The sequence below is a fragment of the Solea solea genome, chromosome 13, assembly GCF_958295425.1.
Source record: "Solea solea chromosome 13, fSolSol10.1, whole genome shotgun sequence".
Classification (NCBI taxonomy): Eukaryota; Metazoa; Chordata; class Actinopteri; order Pleuronectiformes; family Soleidae; genus Solea; species Solea solea.
The window spans coordinates 17183458-17203377 of record NC_081146.1 but is presented as its reverse complement, the minus strand read 5'-3'; the positions used below and the strand labels follow the sequence as shown (position 1 = coordinate 17203377).

Here is a 19920-nt window from a genome sequence, read left to right as displayed (position 1 = left end):
TTTTCTCCTCTTTGATGCCACTTAATACACGCCTGCAACGTGCAATTTCAGTCCCAATAAAGCTGAGATAAACCTTCTACCTCTAAACCCCTTCCAGCTACTGTTAAGTTTTCCCGCTCTTTGATTTCTCCTCGTCTCACAAATCAGATTCATCAGACTAATGGGTGTTTTCTAGGGAAAAAGAAAAGAGAGAAAAGTAAGGATTTTCTCAAAATTCTTGGCAGTAAACAGAGTGATGTGGAAGTGTGCGAGACATTATGCTGGTATTGTAGGACGTGAGCTGGACAGCGCTGCTCCAGACGCTGAATTACAGCTCCCTTTCCTGACATACCTGTGGCCTGAACCTCCGAGCCTTTCCACACACACACACATACACACACGTTTTATCTCCTACGATCAGAACCCAAAGAGTTCCTCTCCACCGTGTGCAACCTTCTTGGCCCCACTGATCCCAGGATGTTGGGATTCGCTGCGCTCAAAAGACGTGTCCATTTTCGAGATTAGCGACCAGTAAAAGTGAATTTCAACAACAAAGAGCGAGTGTGATCTATGAGGTTTTTCTGTACTGTAATTTCTATGCTGATTGACTCACCAGTGAGCCAAGATGACCACAACCCCTTATTTTGTTTTTCTTTTATTGTTTGGATAGCATCGCAAGCACACTGTTAATAGTTATGATGAGCTGGCGATATAAGCTGCCCAGGCTGACAGCATTTTACGTTTGCCAAGTTAGCTTGCCTTTACTTTCGGTGCTGCATTCAGGTTTGGCGAGGGCAGAGGGAGTAAATATGACCCACGTAATGTGGATGTCAGTTTGCTGTAAACACATTCACAGTGTATACTCTACAGAAGCATATGGTTAGGTACTGAGGTTTGGTTTAATGTTGCCGTTTAGTCAATGGAAGGTCTGACTGAATGAAATTTGAGATGTCTGAGAAATAATGTCTGTGGTGTTACCTGATGGGAAAAAGAAACACTTAAATACAGTTGCCATAACTTTTTTTGTTTTTATTTCAATGCAACATCACCCCAGTTTTTTATTACCGTAAATTACAGCTTCAAAAATCATTTTGGTGGCTCCCTGAGTAGTAATAGTGCACCTTTCTGCACCTAAACCTCTGCCCTGCCAAGTGTGGTGAGTGGGTAGGAACACTGTGAGAGAAGTGTTTAAATCAATGGCAGTCAGAGACTCAAACTGCCAGACGCAGGCACAACAATTTCAACACTCATTACTCTGACATGCACAGTTTAATCGAGCTAAGGCCATAGTCTGACTAAGACAGGCAACTGGACAACTTGCAGACTCGGATGCATGTCGAGGAGAACATCAATTTGTTGGCCACGTATGTCTGACTCCCCCTCTGTAGGTGGCGCTGTATCTCCCTTTAAGATAGTGCTGTTGAGTCAGTTTCCTGTTGACCTTTACATTGCAGCAAATGGCAAGATGGACGGTGAGACGGATCGTGTTGTGGTTCTGTTTGGTGGTATGTTTTGTGCATACCTCGCAGATACCAGTGCGTTCTTTGTTCTTATCCGGCAACAGTACTGCAATTTATACGTCGTCTCCTTCTATTTACTTTTTAAAGACCGGGGGAGGATATTTAGGTGCACAGAATGCCAAGTCCGACAGTATCGGACTATGAATCACATTATGCAGGTATGTTAGTCCAACTAAGACTCGATCAATGTTGTGTTTACATGACATTAAGAAAACCAAATTATTGTCTTAGTCCGACTAAAATTGGACTTTTAACATACGGAGTGATGCTGAAATGAAGTTGCACAGTGTTGTTGTAAATTAAGGCGGTATTTACTTTTTGTTGTTGATGCCACTGTTTTTATACAGCATGAAGATTTAAATGCTTGCACGTTATTTAAGAAGACATCATCATTTGCGAAATACTTCTTAACGACTTCTGACGACGCTGCATTGAATGAAGACACAGCCAACACCACAGAGTAGTTGAGAAGTGTTACACCGGATTGACAGCTGAACATAGAATGCAATATTCCATGTGAGAACTGGACGAGCCAGTACTCGTCATACTTTGGAGGTTTTTCATTTTTCATTCATGTCATACTGACGAGTGTCGACTCGAGGTGAGCAGTCACCAGCGCGTGTGTGATGAGTGCTTTCCGTGTGCACGTCCCTGTGCTGTTGTGATCAGTGGGGTGTCGCTGTAAACCCCATCCCTTAAGACCGTCACTTAATCTTACGTCGATCCACCCTGGCTTCAGCAGAATGAGCGTAGTTTGGCAAAGCCACATACTCTACCTCTCTCTGAAGACTGTTTCCAAGCACCCCAGCAAAAAAAAAAGAAAAAGAAAAGATGTGTCTAAGGCAGCCACTGACATCTGCTGACTGATTTCCTCATGATTACAAACTGATGCTTGCACTGGGCTCACTTAGTGCTCTCTTTCGCCTGCGCAAATCTGACGAGAGAAATCTAATATGAGGATTCATGGCCAGTAATACAGGCATGCTCGGCTCTGTCTCTCAGGGTTTGTCCAGTTTTCTGCACAGTGTTTTATTAAGCATTGTGGTAGGTCGCTCTGTTTCAGCAGCACTGTTACCCGGTCCCTGCTTGTGATATTTAAGACTTTGCTTAGATCAATTGAAGTGTCTCTCGTTTGGAGAGGTTGGATTCGCCCAAGGACATTTTCCTGTAAACGGGACGCTAAGGAGTTTACATTGAGAGTCACTTATTGTGGGATGGACTGTCTTTTTACTGGCTCCTTTGTCTTCCGCAGGCAACTCGAGCTGAGGCCAGAGCCACTGAGGTTTTTGGGGCTTTCATCGTCTGTCTCAACACAATGGTTCAGGAGGCCAGCTCCGACCAGAATTAATGCGATATTCACATTTATAACCAATCAGCATTCGAATGTTCAGAGGGGAACTAGAGTTTGCCGGAATGACAAACTGTTCAAACGGACGTATTTACTATGAATTAGAGGACATCCTCCTGATATATCTATTATGGTTGTTTCGGTTTTATTCTTGTAGTCGGGTTGGATTCTCCTGGTCAGCCCTCCCACAGTTAAGTGTGTTTTCTCAAGTTCACCCTGTTCTTGTCATCGGGTGAAGTCGGGTTCATCCACAGACAGAGTGATGATAAAAAGAGTTCTACTTTCCTCTTGCGAGCACAGAATAAACAACCTTCTCAACCACCATACATGCATTCTTCCAGTGCAGCAAATGCGAACAGCAGCACAGACCTACGTTTGGAACGGCCACATTGGCATACATATCATTTTAATTAGTTTAATAACAGCAACCCAAGCACGATATGATCTGCATCTTCATCATTATTGTCCATAGATATGAAAGTGTGAGTGAATGGGTGTGAATGAATGAATCATCGAGACTAGACTGCATCCGGTAGCGTGACAAAGCCGAGACATTGAGCCTTGTATTGCTGATTTGAAACACAAAAGACGGCACTGACAATTAGCTTTGTTCAGAGTTAATTGGTATGAACAACACAATACATTAGGGTGGGGGGGATTTCTCATTCTCTTCTGGTAGACTAGTAGCTTTCGTGTACATCATGGATGATAAAAAAAAGAGTACAGGGACACGTGTGTAGTATGAGAGCTGGCTTGTTAAATTTGCACTCTTTAGGGGAACAGTGGCTCATGCCAGCACAAAGTATTTTACACTATGTGAAGATTTCTAGCTATTATTTGGAACCAAATGCTTCCCAAGCTGTTTTATGGCCCATTTGTCCTCAATTTCGTCCGTCTTACGTCTGTACATCCCAAATGTTATCTCCGAATATTACTCGTTGGTGTTGCCGATGAGAGAGATCGATGTTCGAGCGGCATTTTTCAATATTTCCGTATGTATGTCTGCCGCGGCTTTTAAAAACTTGCTTCGCCAGATAGCGCCGCAAATAAAACCATGGTGCACCAGAGAGTGAAGCCGAGCGCTTGGCAGCCGCTCTCTGTTTTCTGGCCAAAAACGGTTGTTTCATTGCAACTTTGGGTTGTTTCTTAGTTGTTTTCCTGACTGATTGGACTATTGTCTCTATACATCCGCCATCGTAAGCTCCCCTGCTTGGCACACAGTGATGGACAAAACAAAAGCAAAGTTACGGAGGAAAGGCTCCATCTTCCATCTTTCGCAGAGAGTATAAATGAGCCCTTCGACGACCACATTGACCGTCGTTCATAACGAGCTAATTGTGCCTAATTTGTAGTCTTTTCTGAAGTGATAGTGATATATTTGTGTGACAATATAAGAAACGAGGGCTTGAGGATGATCCGACTGCCTGCTTCCTCACCTCCGCACACCTGGTCAGTGAGTGTGTGAAGTTTGTGTGATTGCTGGAGTGTTGATGTTAGAATGTCTGAAAGCTTTCCACAAATAAATGTCAGAAAATTATGTGTGGACGACTTCCAGATGTTTATCCAAGCACTTTGGTTGATTCATTCAGGCATTGTCAGTTTAATTCCATATCATTAATCATCTCTGCCGCTCTCTCTCCTCTGTCTTTGCCTCTGCAGCTAGCTATGGAGCGTACCCCATCTGCAAGGGCTGCTCGGTGTGCTCCAGGGACAACGGCTGCGTAAACTGCCAGCCCAAACTCTTCCTGTTTCTGCGGAGGGAGAGGATGAGACAGTATGGGGAGTGTCTTCACGACTGTCCGGCCGGATACTACGGCATGCGCAGCCCCGAACTCAACATGTGCTCCAGTAAGCCGTCTCGTCTCATCATTCCCCCCAGACTTTTTCCCCCTCTGTTTCTCCCAACATTCGCACACAGACGCCCTCTCCCTGCTTTCCCCCCTTTTCCCACAACAAATGATTTATTGTCAATTATCCAGAGTAGACGCACATGCCTCACAATTTGAATTGCTCATCTGTTCATACAGGTTGATGTGAAGTGGTGAACGTTCCTCTTAGCAGTGTCTCACTTGGGATTTAACGGCGTTTTTTCATGATCTAACATCCTACAGTGCACATTTAAAGGCAGAACATCCAGGTGCAAGTGACGCAATGAAGATTCAGCCAAACCGACTGACACTACTAAGGCTTGTACCATCACATTAAACGCAACACATAACTGCCAACCATTTGAAGTAACCACTTCAACTATACAGATCTTTATATGTTAGCAGTAAGGCATGACGTTGACTCGTTTTGTCAGTGGCTTTTGGAATGAGACATCGAAACAGTGTCATTTATTTATTAAGTATGTTCGTACCTTGATTTAAGTTAAGTGCAATCATTAAATCATTAACCATGAGGATAAGTAGTAGATTTATGAGAAAGAAAAATATGTTATTTTAGTTGTTGTTACACATCTTACTCTTGTCGAACTGGAAGATTGAATTAATTAGATGTTTCCCTCTCCTCCCCATGTGGCAGTCCATTTTATTTAAACATGAAATACAGTAAGAGTTAGAATGAGAGAGAGAGAGAGCGAGACAGACAGACAGAGAGTGAGAGTTATAGTTTTAAACAGTTTGAGGTGTTGGCTGAGCGTTTCATATGAAAACAGAGAAGAACTCGAACCTATTTCCTTTTTCTGAGCCAAACGCCTGACAGATGCAGTTAAATCACCAAAATGAAGAAAGAAAAATAAAAAACATCCACTGACTCCATTTGATTATGAAAATGAAGATCGAGTTGACGCTGCACCAGCCAACTGTTGAGGCTGGTGCAGCTGAGTAGTTGAGAAAATAAAAAACTTTCATTACTGACTTCTGGTGAAGTGAAGTCACGGCATGTTCCTAGCAATGCAAATACACAATCTGGCACATGAATGCATTTTCAGGTGTTATTGTGGACAGCGAGAGAGAAAAGAAATCAGAGTGGCTAACAGTGAATCAAAGACTACTCGTGCTGCTGTTACATGAGATAAGATTTTAAACATTAGAAAAAGAAATGAAGCGGTGAGGAGAGTTAATATTGTAGCAGGTTGCATTCGTGTGTTCTCAGGAATGTGGTCAAATGCATCCTCAAACCGACCTCCTAATGTAGTTTTTGTAATCAGATCTGTGGATCACTCAAACCGGATGTTAATAATAGGTCTGAATAGGGTCTTTCAGTACATGACTGAAAGGTGTTTTGGCTTTTTATTTTCAAGACTTATTTGGTTAGGAGCGTACCACATGGGTACATACAGTATATCCATAGTTCCTTTTCTGGTTAGTTGGATGTATACTGGGTTTCATTCCCCCGGCTCACCCTGTTTCCTGTCTGTTCCTCTCTTTCACCATCTACTGTAAAATCAAAATGACATGGTTTGGGATGGAGAAAAAGGAAGAGGTCTCCCAGCAGTGTCAGTTCCAAACATCAGAGTTTGATTTGAGCCAGTCTATGAGATTTCCTGTGATGTTGTTCTCTGTAGCATCTCTCTGGCATTTGGACTAATGAGGTCACACACAGATGCTCCAGAAAAATCCTCATCTCCTGCCATTTTAACCAGTAAAACTGTCTTTTAACGTACTGATTGGAGACCGCCAAACAAAACACTTATCACCACATGATGTACTCCTCATACTCATGTTTATCAGATCGCCCCTAAGTCATGGTCATTTCATCATATTTTAATAAACGAGAGAAAAATTGAAAGAGAAAGACATCTTGTTCTTTGGTAGACCATCTGTTTTTCTCCCCCCCTTTTGACCACTTTATCTCCATGCTGGGTGAGTTTTGACTTAAACTGATGCTGATGTGTGGCAAGTTAATCTGCTAAACTGCTCGTAGAGCAACATCATATATTGTCACATATTATCAGATCTCAGAGCGAGAACTACTTTGATGTGATCGCAGCTTCAGTCATGGAAGTCTTATCCAGTTTCCTCTCTGACCCTCATTCTCAACTGTGCTCTGCATGCCATTTTCACCAAACCGCTCATGTCCGATCTCTATAAACAGATATTTTATTGGGTTGGAAGCTAATTGTCTCGGCTGAGTTGATATTTGTATAGTTGACACAGTCTTACTGGTATGCAAAAGGCACGGAGGACAACTGATGGTGGAGGGCTCAGCTGACATGGTCATCTGTGACGTGTGCTCCTGGTTTCCTAAGAAACCCTAACCCTGACCCTTATTATTACACCAGGGTTTGTATGTGTGATCTTATATCATTTAAAAAAAAAAAAAGGTAGACTGCCTGAGTAAAGGAAAACATGGGCTAGACAAGCATAAGGCTTATACACTCCACTAACCTCACTTTCAGTTTTTCTGAAGGAGCTCCTTAGGAGTCACAGTCATGTGACAGAGTGAGAATCAGGGAATTTTCAGTAGATTAATTCAGTTTTTACACAGTGAGTTGACAGTGTGATGCACTTTGCCTCAGGGCAAGTCACCAGAACTGTAAACTGTGACTTAAAATACATTAAATTAGAATCCATTTTACAGGCTTTTCATATACGTCAGGGTATTTCTTTTCAGCATAGGTGGGTTGCAACTTATCCCAGCATGCACTAACTGGTGACCAGTTTTTCAATTCAAGTGCACCATTTTTAGCCATTATAGGTCAAATCTCCTAATTTATAATATGTAACAAATTAATAACATCTCAAAGGTCGGTCCCTTCAAAATTGCAATTTAAAACAACACAATTAGCAAATCACAAATACATAGTTTAATTGTTGTATTTTCATTGTTCTATGCTCTATGCCAATTTAAAAATGTGTAATACAAACGTGTTCTCATACTTGCATGAATAGTTCATATGTTAATGGTATCTTGTGTTACTGCGCTATCATGTTTTCAGTTTATAGCGTAGTGGTTATTGAGCTAAAATAATAACACTGCAAGTCAAATCTCTAAAAATTGCAATTAGATATTTTCCCCACTTCCTTCTTCTTCCTTCAACATACATACAGCACACTTAACTTTAACAGGATGGGGGTGAAATGTAAGGTTCACTCTTGAGGGTTGGGTATGTGTGTGTTACAGGAAGCAACACCACATTTAGAGAAACAAACATAATACCTTCCTGTACATCCATGCATTATGTTCCAATTGGACAGCCCTGGGCATAAATTATGATATGGCCATAAACCATATGCTGCAACTTCAGTGTTATCCTCGACTTTCTTATCAGCCACCCAGAAGAGGCCCCGCACCGGTGTCTGTGGGTGTTAACCCGCGGCGCTGCAGGGAAGATTTGCTGCAAGAGCCACACAGCATATTGCGTTATGCACACTGAAATATGTGTGAATGCGGTGCAGTCATGCTGTTGCCTCAGTCACATTTCATAATACTTGATGTTTTTTTTACATACATTCTCAAGCCAAAGCATATTCTGTCCTTTTGCATCACTGGCAAACTCTCTGGCTGAGAGAGTTACAAGCTGAGAGGCGACTATCAAAGCTGTCTTTCATGTGAGAGAGTATGGAGAGGGTCAGTGTGTGAGCAAGGCCACATTCAGAGCTTCCCCCCCCCTGCAGTATACACATTATTTAGCCACCAACTGAGTTGCCTTTACCCTCTGCAGCGGCTTGACAACACATAAAAAAAAAAAAAACACATGTGTTTGCTGCCAACCAGCAACCAATGGACAAGTCCTGAGATTGCCAATATCCTGGAAGCATGGTTTAAATATAACAGCTTAGTCAGTGCCAGTGTCATGTGTCACCAGTGATTCTTCTCTGTGAGGTAATTTTATGTAAAAAAAAAAAGAAAAAGAAAAGTTTATTGTTATTTTATTTTTACTCCATTTCACAGACTGAGTAAATCTGTTACCAAACCCCGTTGTCGCATCACATTAAGGCTGTAAGTTGAAGGGGATTGTGTGAATCTTTTCCTGGTTCATTCGAGTTTTAAAACACATCATGGAAACATGTAAAGCTGGAGGTGGATAAGAGCCTTAAATCATGGGACTCTGCCAAATGTGTACCAAGTCTGTGTAAAATAACCAATGAGTTCTGCAACCTTCAGTTGGCCGTTCTCTCTCTCTCCCTCCCTCTCTCTCGCTCTCTCTCTCGCTGCCCCTCCACATCTCCCATTCAAGCTCTCTGTTTCTTGCTCTAATTCTGAGCTTGTGGGTATTTCCATTGCACAGTCTAACCAACAAAAAGACCAGTTGCTTTTGGCCTTTGAGATTTACCAAGGGACATTTAATCATCACAGCTTTAGTAACCGCACTTTCAGATTTGCCAGACAATACAATGGACCCACCAAACCAAGCCCTGCTCCCACGACAATGCAGCCAGATGCCGAGTTGAATCAGTTTTCCCCAAAACAGTGCATAATTGTGCAAAGTGTAGTGTGAGAGGAAGAGCTGTCTGTGTTTGATCTGTCTGTGTGTATACTGGAGCTGGCTGAGCGTGAGCAGATCCAGGTACATCGTGGATTGTGTTCCTTGGAGTTGAAGAGGCTTGGAGGACCGCTGACACATCTGTCATCCCTGGTCTTTGTGAAGAAGGTGCTGATTGATGGGAACACCACCTTTGCTTCACCTGGCTTTTACACCAGCGGGTGGAAAAGCGCCCATGTGGAAAAAACAGTTCGGAAGAACATGGCAGCTCTGGCCTTTGCCACAAACTCCTACCATCCGTAGCTTCACATGACATGGCTGGGTGGCAGTGAGCAAGCCAAAGCTTCCATGACAGCCAAAGTCAGGGCCTAGGAGAGTAGGTCAGAGCTGTTTGACTCCGCTTGGAGGCAAAGGATGGAAAAAGGGGATTGTTTTCCCCCCTCACACTGCCAGGCCTTTTACGACATGGACACTCCTGCTGCGCAACATCAAGTCTGTTTAGCTTTCTGAAAGAGACTCGCACGGTAAATTGATGAGTTGTCTGACAACTCTCCTCTAGCTCAACTCAAGTAAAAGCCCCTGTCTGGAACATGAGCATTTCATGAACTTTGAAAGTCATTTAGCAGACTTTTCTTTACACAATCGATATTCATGTTGATAAAAGGAAAATCAGCCTGTGGAGGAACAGCAGTTGACCGGAGCTGACATAAGGGCTATGAATGTCCGTGATAACATCGTGGGGCTATCTGTCAAGACCACACCTGAAGGATTGGCTTGATCATTAGCTAACACTCTTAGTTTTCACTCTAACAAGTACACGGTTCCCGTAAGAGCTTTACTTTCATTCAGAACCTTGAAGCAGAACCAAAGTTCCACTGCCCAACTTCATCAACGGTGGATCTTACTCAATGCACAGTGCGAGTAGAAGTTAGCAACATGGCAGATCACAGTTTACTCTGAGATGTCGCTGGATTTCAGGAGATGTCCAAATTACCATCAAACATTTAGTCTCTTCTTACCACTGCATGTTCTTTGCCATTTTCCCTGATATGCTGTGCTTCCTTCTTCCTCTCATCTGCAGCTTACATTGACAAACCCAGTGATGACATAATGGTTTGAAGGATTCTGAAACAATTTATTTTAGGTGTGAATGTGCCGGTCCTCCTGGGGTGTTCATTTAGCATATAAGAAACAATACAATACAATACCATACCATACCATACCATACGACAAGTACAAAATTACGGCTTTCTACTGTGTGTGCTTTTTTAGCGAACCATATTATGAACCTTGTCTGTTCATAATATAACACATCACAGCCAGAACCAGGCTGGGAGATAATGATGATAATGCGTTTAAGTCGCAGGAACACTGGGCTTTCAGTGGAATCTGATGATCTCATTATTTCTCATTAGTCTTCCCAAGGCACCTAGATGAAGACTTTAAAGGTGGTCCAGAGGTTAATCCTACAGGGAGAAAGAACCCACTGCCCCGCGTCTGTTTCTGGAGCTGCTGGACAAGCTGCCCAACTGTTGGCTTTGCAGAATGTCCAGTTTTTAGTGTGGGAGCTTCTTCTGTGTCACAGATAGCCTCCAATGTCCCAGATAGCCTTTTGCCTGATAGCTGGACAGAGGTATGAATGTCTGCCATAGTTATCGCTTCCGACCCACCTCGTTCTCTGATGACCCCTCGCCCTTAAGCGCCCCCTCCCTGCATTTTAAATCCCATGGAGCCGCATGCATGTGTCATCCACCTCATCCATCTCTCAGAGAGACATTATTACTTATCTTTTATTTAGAAAAGCAGTTCTGCAGCTGCGTCTGAAACTGCAAGCAAGACTAATGCTTAAATCAAAAGCCCCGACATGTGCTACTGCTGCTGCTGCTGCAAATATACAGTATTTCACACATCTGCGTTGGTTGTATTTACTGTCAATAACTGAGGATTGCACAACAGCCTCAGTCCTTAAGAGTACTGCCAGATGTTCTCACCCCCCCTCTGCACTTTTATTTTTGTGTTTGGGAGCTTAAAGTCCCACAGGTGATGACAAGCCTGGGAAGTGTGAAAACTAAAAGACTGCTTTGTTCTTTCCAATTAGCTTTGTGATTTATTAGCCTGCTCCCCATATTGGGATTGTCTTATATCACACCCAAGCCTGACTAATTTGGTTTCATGCAGAAGGAAGTGGATAAGAGACCGAAAGCTAAAGGAAATGTATTTATACCTCCCTCAGACTCACGCATTCCACTCCAAAATCTCCGCAGCACTTCATAACCCCACAGATCCAAGACATATGTTGCAACAGATGCAAGATAAAAATGGAGCCACAGGGCAAAAATAAATACACAGATAAGATAAAAAAAAACTATCAGATGATTGAGTTAACACATAAAAATGATGTGGAAAAAACCCCCAGCATTTCATTGAGGAGATTAGTGATGTATGAGCAGAATCATAATTTCAGAATGTGGACTTACAGCCTCACTGCAGATCCAGTCCTCAGCCATATCTGATTGGTATGTGGGTGTTTGTCAATGGTTTGTTTAGACTGGTCGGGAAAGCGTGAGACCAGAGTGAGTGGGCAGAGGCCATACTTTTGGGTTCAAAGTGAAGCGGGGAGGGACCCCCTCGTTTTGTAGGAATGTCAAGGAGGAGGCCTGATGGTTAGCTGAAGATGGTGTAATTAAGGGGTGTGATTGTGAGAACCTTCCCTTCCTCAGGCCTTGCAAGGGTCACAGATAAAAGAGCAGCCTCAGCCTCCGCTGCACTTACATGTGGAAAATCACAGTAACCCAGGTTCACGTGTCAAGAAATGCACACGCCTTAATGCCTGGTTTGTGTCCCCATGCAGAACACGATCAGACAAGCAGATGACACTCTACCTGGGAAGACCCCTTTAGGCACAGATAGCGGCTGCAGGCTATAGGTCGTGGTTCCCCAACACTGGGAGCCGATTGGCCAACCAGGCCACATAGAGCTTCTGAGGAGCGTTATAAATCAGACAGCGCTAGGAGGCTCCTTCTAATCATGTGGGCCTGTGTGTCGCCCCGGTTGGTGTGGCTGTTGTAATTTGGCCCTCTCTGACTTGCTATTTGCAGAGTAAGAGCTTGATGACACATTGCTGGGCCTTTCTTTGCTCGCGCGGCACTGTGTGTCTGTGTCTTGCGCAGCGGCAGGGCGTGGCGTGGGAGGATAAGAGTGCTGTTGTGTTTGCTGACTAAATGCATCAGCATTTGTTTGGCACGGCACCGCAAATATGTTGTTGTCCCCCACCGCCGCCACCGCTCCCCCCACCCCCCCCATGCCTCCCCCTTCCAAACCCACCTTCCCTCTTTTATATTGTAGCCAAAACTGAAAGCATCCACACAGATGGCCAACTTTGTGATCATCAGCCATCATTCACACTTTAATGAAAACCTGCCTTCCCACTAAAGTAATCCTGTAATGGAAACAGACACAGATTGGACCGGTGTGGCGTAATAAAACAGCGTATTAGGGACTCTATTCAGCTCTAATGAGATGTATTCTTCCTGTTGCAGTATGCCACTAGTTCAAAACATGTGACGGTTACATGTCGCCGTGACACAATCCCTCACCATCTCTGTTTTTGTCATGTCACACTGCTGATTCGCTCACTCCAGACAAGAATGGAAAGGCTTTAAAAAAAAAAATCTGTCAGGCAAAACAAGTTTTGTAAAATATACTTAAGCCTCTGGGAAAAATGATTCACAGGGCATCGTTGGGTTGTTCTTTTTTTTTTTTTTTTTTCTGCGGGAGAGACGGTATAATCCTTTCAAGAACCCCCTTCCCCAAACCCCTTAGCACTCGATCAACTCCAGATGAGAAGTTTGCTCAGATCCTGACGAATCTCCTCTTTCTCTCCTTCCTCCAGGGTGCAGGATAGAGAACTGTGAGTCCTGCTTCAGTAAAGACTTCTGCACCAAGTGCAAGTCAGATTTCTACCTACACAAAGGGCGCTGCTTTGACAAGTGCCCTGAGGGCTATGCTCCGCTGGACGACACTATGGAGTGTGGAGGTACGCAAAACAACAGAGACATTTACAAAACATGAAACCGTATAGTTATGTATCACCTTTGTTATATTTATATTGAAGAACATTTTTATCATGATGTACAGTATTATTGTTACACATACATATACTTCTACATGTACATAGTTGTGCACTTATTTTGGATCTAAAAGCAGGCAGTTCAGCTGAGACCAAACAATAGTCTTTGGATGTCTGTGGTTTTACTGCATCTCTACTCCTTTGTGTCTCTGCAGAAGGCTGTGAGGTGGGCCAGTGGAGCGAGTGGGGAGCCTGCACCAGGAGAAACAAAACCTGTGGCTACAAGTGGGGTCTGGAGACCCGGACGCGGCACATTGTAAAGAAACCACCCAAAGACACAATACCCTGTCCCACCATCGCTGAGTCCAGGATGTGCAAAATGGCCATGAGGCACTGCAGGAGAGGTAAGGGTGTTAAACTGCCATATGTTGGTTAACGGAGATGTTCAGTCTGTCACTCACAGCTCCATCCGTGTTCACTTTAAAGGTTGCACTTCTCGGGTGCATATTAAAGAAAACAGCCCACTTGTCCCGCAGGAGAACTCTTCCCCCTTCTCAGTTCCACCTGTTTCATGTAACCCCAGTGCCGTGCAACTCTGTCTTGTTTTTTCATCGTCTATGTTTTTGAGGTGCACAGTGGCATTTCCATGCATTCAAATATCAGTATTTTTCCATGGCAGCTTTGTTTAAGCCTGCTCTTTTTCTGAGGATATATTTTCCCCACTCCCTCCCATCTTTCTTGCTCTCCTCAGTGGAATTCTTCAAAGTAAGAGCTGCAGGTTTCCTCAATGGCCGTCTCTGTTTCCTCCCATCAACTTGACAGATATTTGCGGTGCACACAGCATGTACGTCAGGCCATTAAATGAAAAGTCAAATCTGGAATTTCTCTGTGTGTGCATACAGCTGACGGAAATATATATTTCTTTACCCGAGAAGTTGATTATTTCTCTCAGATGGTCCAAGCACACCATTTGAGGTGATGTCCTCAGTGAGAAGTGCTTTTAAAATAAATATTTTTTTCCCCCTTAATGTACTTTTAGTCTCTCGTAAACTTTGGATTGAATTCACCAAATAAGGAAGTCATTACAGTGGCAGATGTCATTCAGGCTGTCAATAAAAGAACAACATAGTATAACGAAAGAGGAAAATATCGTCCTTGAGGATTTGTCTCCATTTTAGCATGGATTGTTGAATTGTAGGATCATCTAGTGAAGTGGTGAAAGAGTAAATCAACTTAAAATGAAATGAATCCTGATGGTTTCTCCCTTTTCAGCTCTACCAAGGCATTCCCTGTTCTCTGGGTTGGAAACTGTGATTCCATGGCACATTTAGTTCCTAAATCCCTGTCTCATTTCTCAGGGAAAAAGCCCCCTCCCCCCCCTCATACCTCTTCATGACTTTGCCGTGTCTGCTTGACCTTTTCCAAGAAACTTTATGACCTTCTTTAATTAAAATTTGGCATTGTTGCGCATGGTTACAGCAGTCAATTATCTCAAGCATGAAGTCACCGGTGGGAAGTCGTTGTGTATAGCTGAGACACTTTTCTCCTGTTCTTCAGTAACTGACAGCAATGTCCATCTTACTTGAAGCTGCTGTTACCTTTTGCTGTGATCATTGTAAACATGTCAGCACAGATCCACTGTTATGTTACACTGTGGAAGATCCAGGCTCAGTTGTGTGGTTAAAAGCTGTGGCTCTGTGCCTGCATGTCAGGACTCTGCGGGCTCACCAAGGACTGTGGTGGCCTGTTTAAAAAGATAATTTTCAGACATAGGCATGTGTTGTTAATGACCCCCACACACACCTCGCGCTCGACCGCTAGTGCAAAATCCCCACTTGGCAAGAGCCAGTGAAATGCAACCCTCTTCAGTTCAAATAAATACAATTTAAAAGTGTAAGCCCCTGAAGTCACAGGAGAGGTGAAACACTCCACAGATCCAGTGGCGTCACATCGACTGACTCAACCGACTGACATTGTAAAAATAATCACTCGCTGTGAGTGATAATAAAGCACAGTCTAATGGAAGGAGAGGCCACCCTGTAAAATACGGGTGATCAGGAAGAGGCGTCCGCCGGGGGATTAAGATCAAGAGCGGCCTACAAAATGACTTAATTATGAAATACATTGCTAGGTAACCTTTTGAATTTCAAAGGACTTTGCAAACATGTTCAATTTCATCTTTAAATAGAATTTAGAAAACTGACTCTCAATGCATGGTTTGTACACTCGGATCGTAATACTTCTTACAGTATTGTTAAATGCTTGTGATTAGGACTTGCAATTCAAGACTGTCTAAAAACAGACATTTTTTATCAGCGCTTTTCCTTGGACACCAGACACCAATGTTGAGGATGAGCATGGGATTATATAACTGCAGACTGTAAAGATGCTGTGGATTAAATGGAGACAGGAAATAAGAGGAAGCAGCATGTAGGTGTACATTATATATGGCAACGCTTATCTCATCACCCTGGCTCGCATTTCTACATTCACTGTGTACAAATTCAAATTACGCTGGATGTCATTGACAGAGCCTCGTCTGCCGGCTAATCTGAGGCAAACAAGTGCAACACAAAAGGTCTTAATTTCCTTGTGTGTATGCAAAGATCTAGGTAGATAGATAGATAGATAGATAGATAGAAGCACTCTGTTACTCCATTAAAGTTTGTCAAACAAATGAAACTGCAATTTGATGTGTCTCCACCAGCTGTGATTCATTGAATATTTCCCCCAGAGGATTGTTGCAATGCTCCAAATAAAAAAAAAAATGGACAGTGCAGGAAGAATGAACAGATATCACACAAGGCCTGTTTCAGAGCATCTGAGGCCACATTGAACAGTTTGTCCCACTTATGGGTTTTTGACAATGAAATTAAACAAAGCCTGCGCCAGTAATTATTTGAAAAACATGTTGGATGGATTTCACAAATCCTTTTCGAATAATACTTGAATGGAAACTAGATGATCTCCAGAGGAATAATTATGTCTTGTCTCGTGGCTGCTTGGCCCGAGTGTGTGCACTGTGCCCTGGAAATGATAAAATACTCTTCTATCAGCCTGTTCCCTGGAGTGATGCTCTGAGCAGGCCATTAAAAAAAGAGACTTTATTAATAGCCGCTTTGGCCCTATCAGATTTGACAGACTGGGTTCCCCCTTTCTCTGTCTTGTGAGCTGATGGGAGGAGAGGAAAGGTGAGTGATAACACTGCACTGCTCGCCCGTTCCATATTGATGCCATTAAGTTATTCCCTTCAGAGATTCTCCAGCAGCCCCTGTCATCAGATTCACTGGTTTACAGACAGACGTGTGCAACATGTTTAAGTCAGCCCCTCCCCTCGCACTCGCTGTCAATCTGTCTGTTTATTTTTCCAGTGTTTCTTACTTTCTTGCTCACCCACTCTACTATAATCCTCGAACAACAGCTGCCTCTGCCATGTCAGTGACATCAGATGTTGTATGAACAACTTAAACTGCTAAAGCCCTTGAAACTCACTCTCTTGTTGTGATCCCTGATTTGGGCTTGAAGGAGGGAGTAAAGTCCAACACAAGTGTTTCATTGCGACGCAGGCTAATTTCCGACAGTTTTACAAATCGGCTTTCAGATTCTCTGGTGGCACCAAAGTCTTCACAGTAGCGGGCAGGAGGAGAGATCTTTGTGCAGTGCTGCCTGCTTGATTTGTAGGTAGATTTAGTCTTTAAAGGGGTCTTTACTGCTGAGGAGTCAGCCAGGCCCCAAATAAACCCAACCAAGAACAGAAGTTTTACAATATGGAGTTATGGGTTATAAAAACTTAATAGCTTGGCAAATTTTGGAACTGATAATAGAAACATATTTAAGATCCTGTTTTCCAGAACAATGCAGCTCAATTTCCAATCAAAATGCTTCTATGAGCCCATGTAGACTCACACTTACTCTTAAGACCACATGGAAAAAAGAAGTAAAGCGAAGAGTGCCAAGAGAAGTATTATTCAGTGATAATCTTTGACCGTTACATTATATACCTGTACTTGGGGAGCTTGAGGCCTTTGTGGGAGTATTAGTATCCATGTGTAATTCTGTGTGTAACTACAGAAACCCTTTTTGCTGTAGGGCTCATCTGAAGCCAAGCCTTCCATCCCATCAGTCATCTGAGTGCTCGGATCCAGCCACCACTAATACCGTCTGTAGTAACTTCTGTATGCAACGTATGTTTATACTGTAACTGTGATAACTGCCTCCACTAGTCACCACACCACACATTCATTCACACCGCCATCAATTTAATACTTTGGATCAACACATTTAAAGTTTCTGTGGATATCTCCACCTAAACTCTGTTTACCACCTCATCCCTCTTTCACAGTGTGAACTCTATAGGCTCCAAAAGTTCTCTGTATTTACACAAGGCCACTGGATGTGACCGAGAGGCTGCGATTTGTTTAATCTACTCCAAAAGCACCTACAGTCCTTTGCAAGGGACCAAAGTGAACATAGAACAATGCCAAAACAACCATATCTCAGAAGGATTTGGTTGACTGGAGGGATTTTTGCCAGGTTCTGTCTGAAGCCAGTCTGGTTCTGCGGTGAAGCTACAGTGCTGTGGACCTCCTGGTCCTCAACGTCTGCGAACCATCTGCTGCAAAGTCTCCACTCCTGTAAAAAGATGCACAGAGCAAATGTGATTGCCTCAAATCCACTCTGGAGGAAGCTCAGCCGCCTTGTGTGTAACACATACCGATCGGCACACCAAACAATTCCGATTTCTGGCAGTTGAGTTGCATACGAGCGAGCAGTCAAGGCGCATGCATGCGTATGAGCGTGTGACACACAATTTTGGTGTTTATACTCGCTGGGCCAAGAGGTTTAAGCTCTGGCGTAAGATGCTATTCACTTCTGAGCATTTTAGTTACGCACTCTGCATGATCACATCTGAGTCTGGCCTGTGTTTGGCTTGGAAACCCAACATCCAAACACATTTCTGGATGTGTTTTTGTCAGACGAAGCCTCATAGCATCAGGCCAGGGTTTTTTTTGTTTTTTTTTTATAGACACATGCTTTCAACTTGAGGCTAATTGATGGAGCATGTTCTTCTTGTCTCAGCAGAAGAGTTCATGGTTCAGTTTGTCCAAGCCAAACAACAATACAGCACTGCTCGAGCCACCACTCGGAACTTTTCCCAAAGCATTTGAGGCCAGAGGTTTGCACTTCTGTTCCTTCATGTACTTATCTCATTATTCCAATTAATGTTTGCCGGGTGTGCTTAACGGGAAGTCACCATATTTAGATGGGAGAGCTGGTGCACAGATGACAAGTGGGGCTCTGATTTCTGCCCTGGCAAAATGACGGGTGGTGATCTTTGGCCCAGGATATATCATGGACAATCCAGGTCCGTTCTTCCCGCCAGCGGGAGCTCAGTGCGGAGCATTTTCCCAGGACAGAATGCGAGCACTAATTGGCAACTTCTTTGCCATAGTGATTATGTGTGCCTCACATCACAGCCTGTTGTGACTGGTGGACCCACGGCTTAATCTTCATTTAATAAAGCTGCTCAGTAGGGGCTGACACGGTAGCTGGTGAGAAGGTCTCATAGATACTCCTTTGAACGCTATGGATGGCCTGGCTCTGGACATTGCAACTGTGCTGGTGTTTGACTGAGACAGCCCTCCCTGCCGCCGCCACCACCCACTTTTTCAAGCCTTTCAAGCTCATTTATTGAAATAAATAATGCCCAAATTTGGTTGTGATGAGGAAAAATATAACTGATGATTTCCCCATGTTGTACACACAACTCTGAAAGCTGTAAAGCTGAACTGACAGAGTCTTTTGGAGGCCTTGCACTGCGCTGTCGTGAATTAGAGTATGGGTGAAGAGGAAAGACACATCAACCTGTCACTAACTTGGCCAAGTCCAGCCTCCCAGTGCCAACGGCAGTTATGGTCACTGCTGCGGTCACAGTCGCAAATTAACACAAGCTCTGTTTCAGCGATCCCATATTCGCAAATCTCTGCCATAGATTATGTTTTTTTTCCTCCCTCATCTCCACGCTTATGTTTTATATCACCGCCATAACCAGATGAAAATTGATTATCTAGACTTATGTCTGGACAGGCAATCAACACTTGCTTTATACTGATAGTCTCCAACCAAACTTTCGGGTTTAATTTTCTGCCTCTTGTGCAGTTTAGCAGTGTTAAATCTTCCATTGGAGGAGAAAGTCATTACTAGTAGTCTTGGAGACTTCCATGTGCTGGGTACATTCCTTATTGAGGATGGAAGTTGGGGGGGGGGCTCTGATTAATTTCCCACTAAGTGCCCCTGCTCTTTGACCAAAATAAATATGGATGCTGTCATTTTGTCAGCAACTGCCTTCAGAGAGCAATATTTGAAACACCCCATGATCCTGTTGGCTTTTATATGGAGAATCCATCGTCATACCACAGGCATGAGCCATAAACATGTGGAGGCCTTTCAAAGACCAGGGGGTGGAGGAATGGAAGAGGAGGGGTCAGCGGCACTCACTGGGGCTCCATTCTCCACATTATTGTCATCTGGTCTTTTCCAAGCAGGAAGAAAGAGGAGGGGTGTTAGTGAAGGGTTTTTTTTCACACTCTTTGGCCCAGTTGAGTTGTGGTTTTGCTGAACTGCCTTTTGTAGA

General features: G+C 43.5%; 1 protein-coding gene across 1 annotated transcript in view; it reads left to right on the top strand.

Moving 5' to 3' along the window:
• The window catches only part of rspo2 (R-spondin 2), a 55194-nt gene that overhangs the window by 20459 nt on the left and 14815 nt on the right, over positions 1–19920 (top strand). Inside the window, exons 3-5 of the mRNA XM_058648687.1 lie at positions 4507–4695; positions 13110–13253; positions 13502–13690. Coding sequence (XP_058504670.1) covers positions 4507–4695; positions 13110–13253; positions 13502–13690 — 522 coding nt within the window. The remainder of the gene's footprint in view (positions 1–4506; positions 4696–13109; positions 13254–13501; positions 13691–19920) is intronic.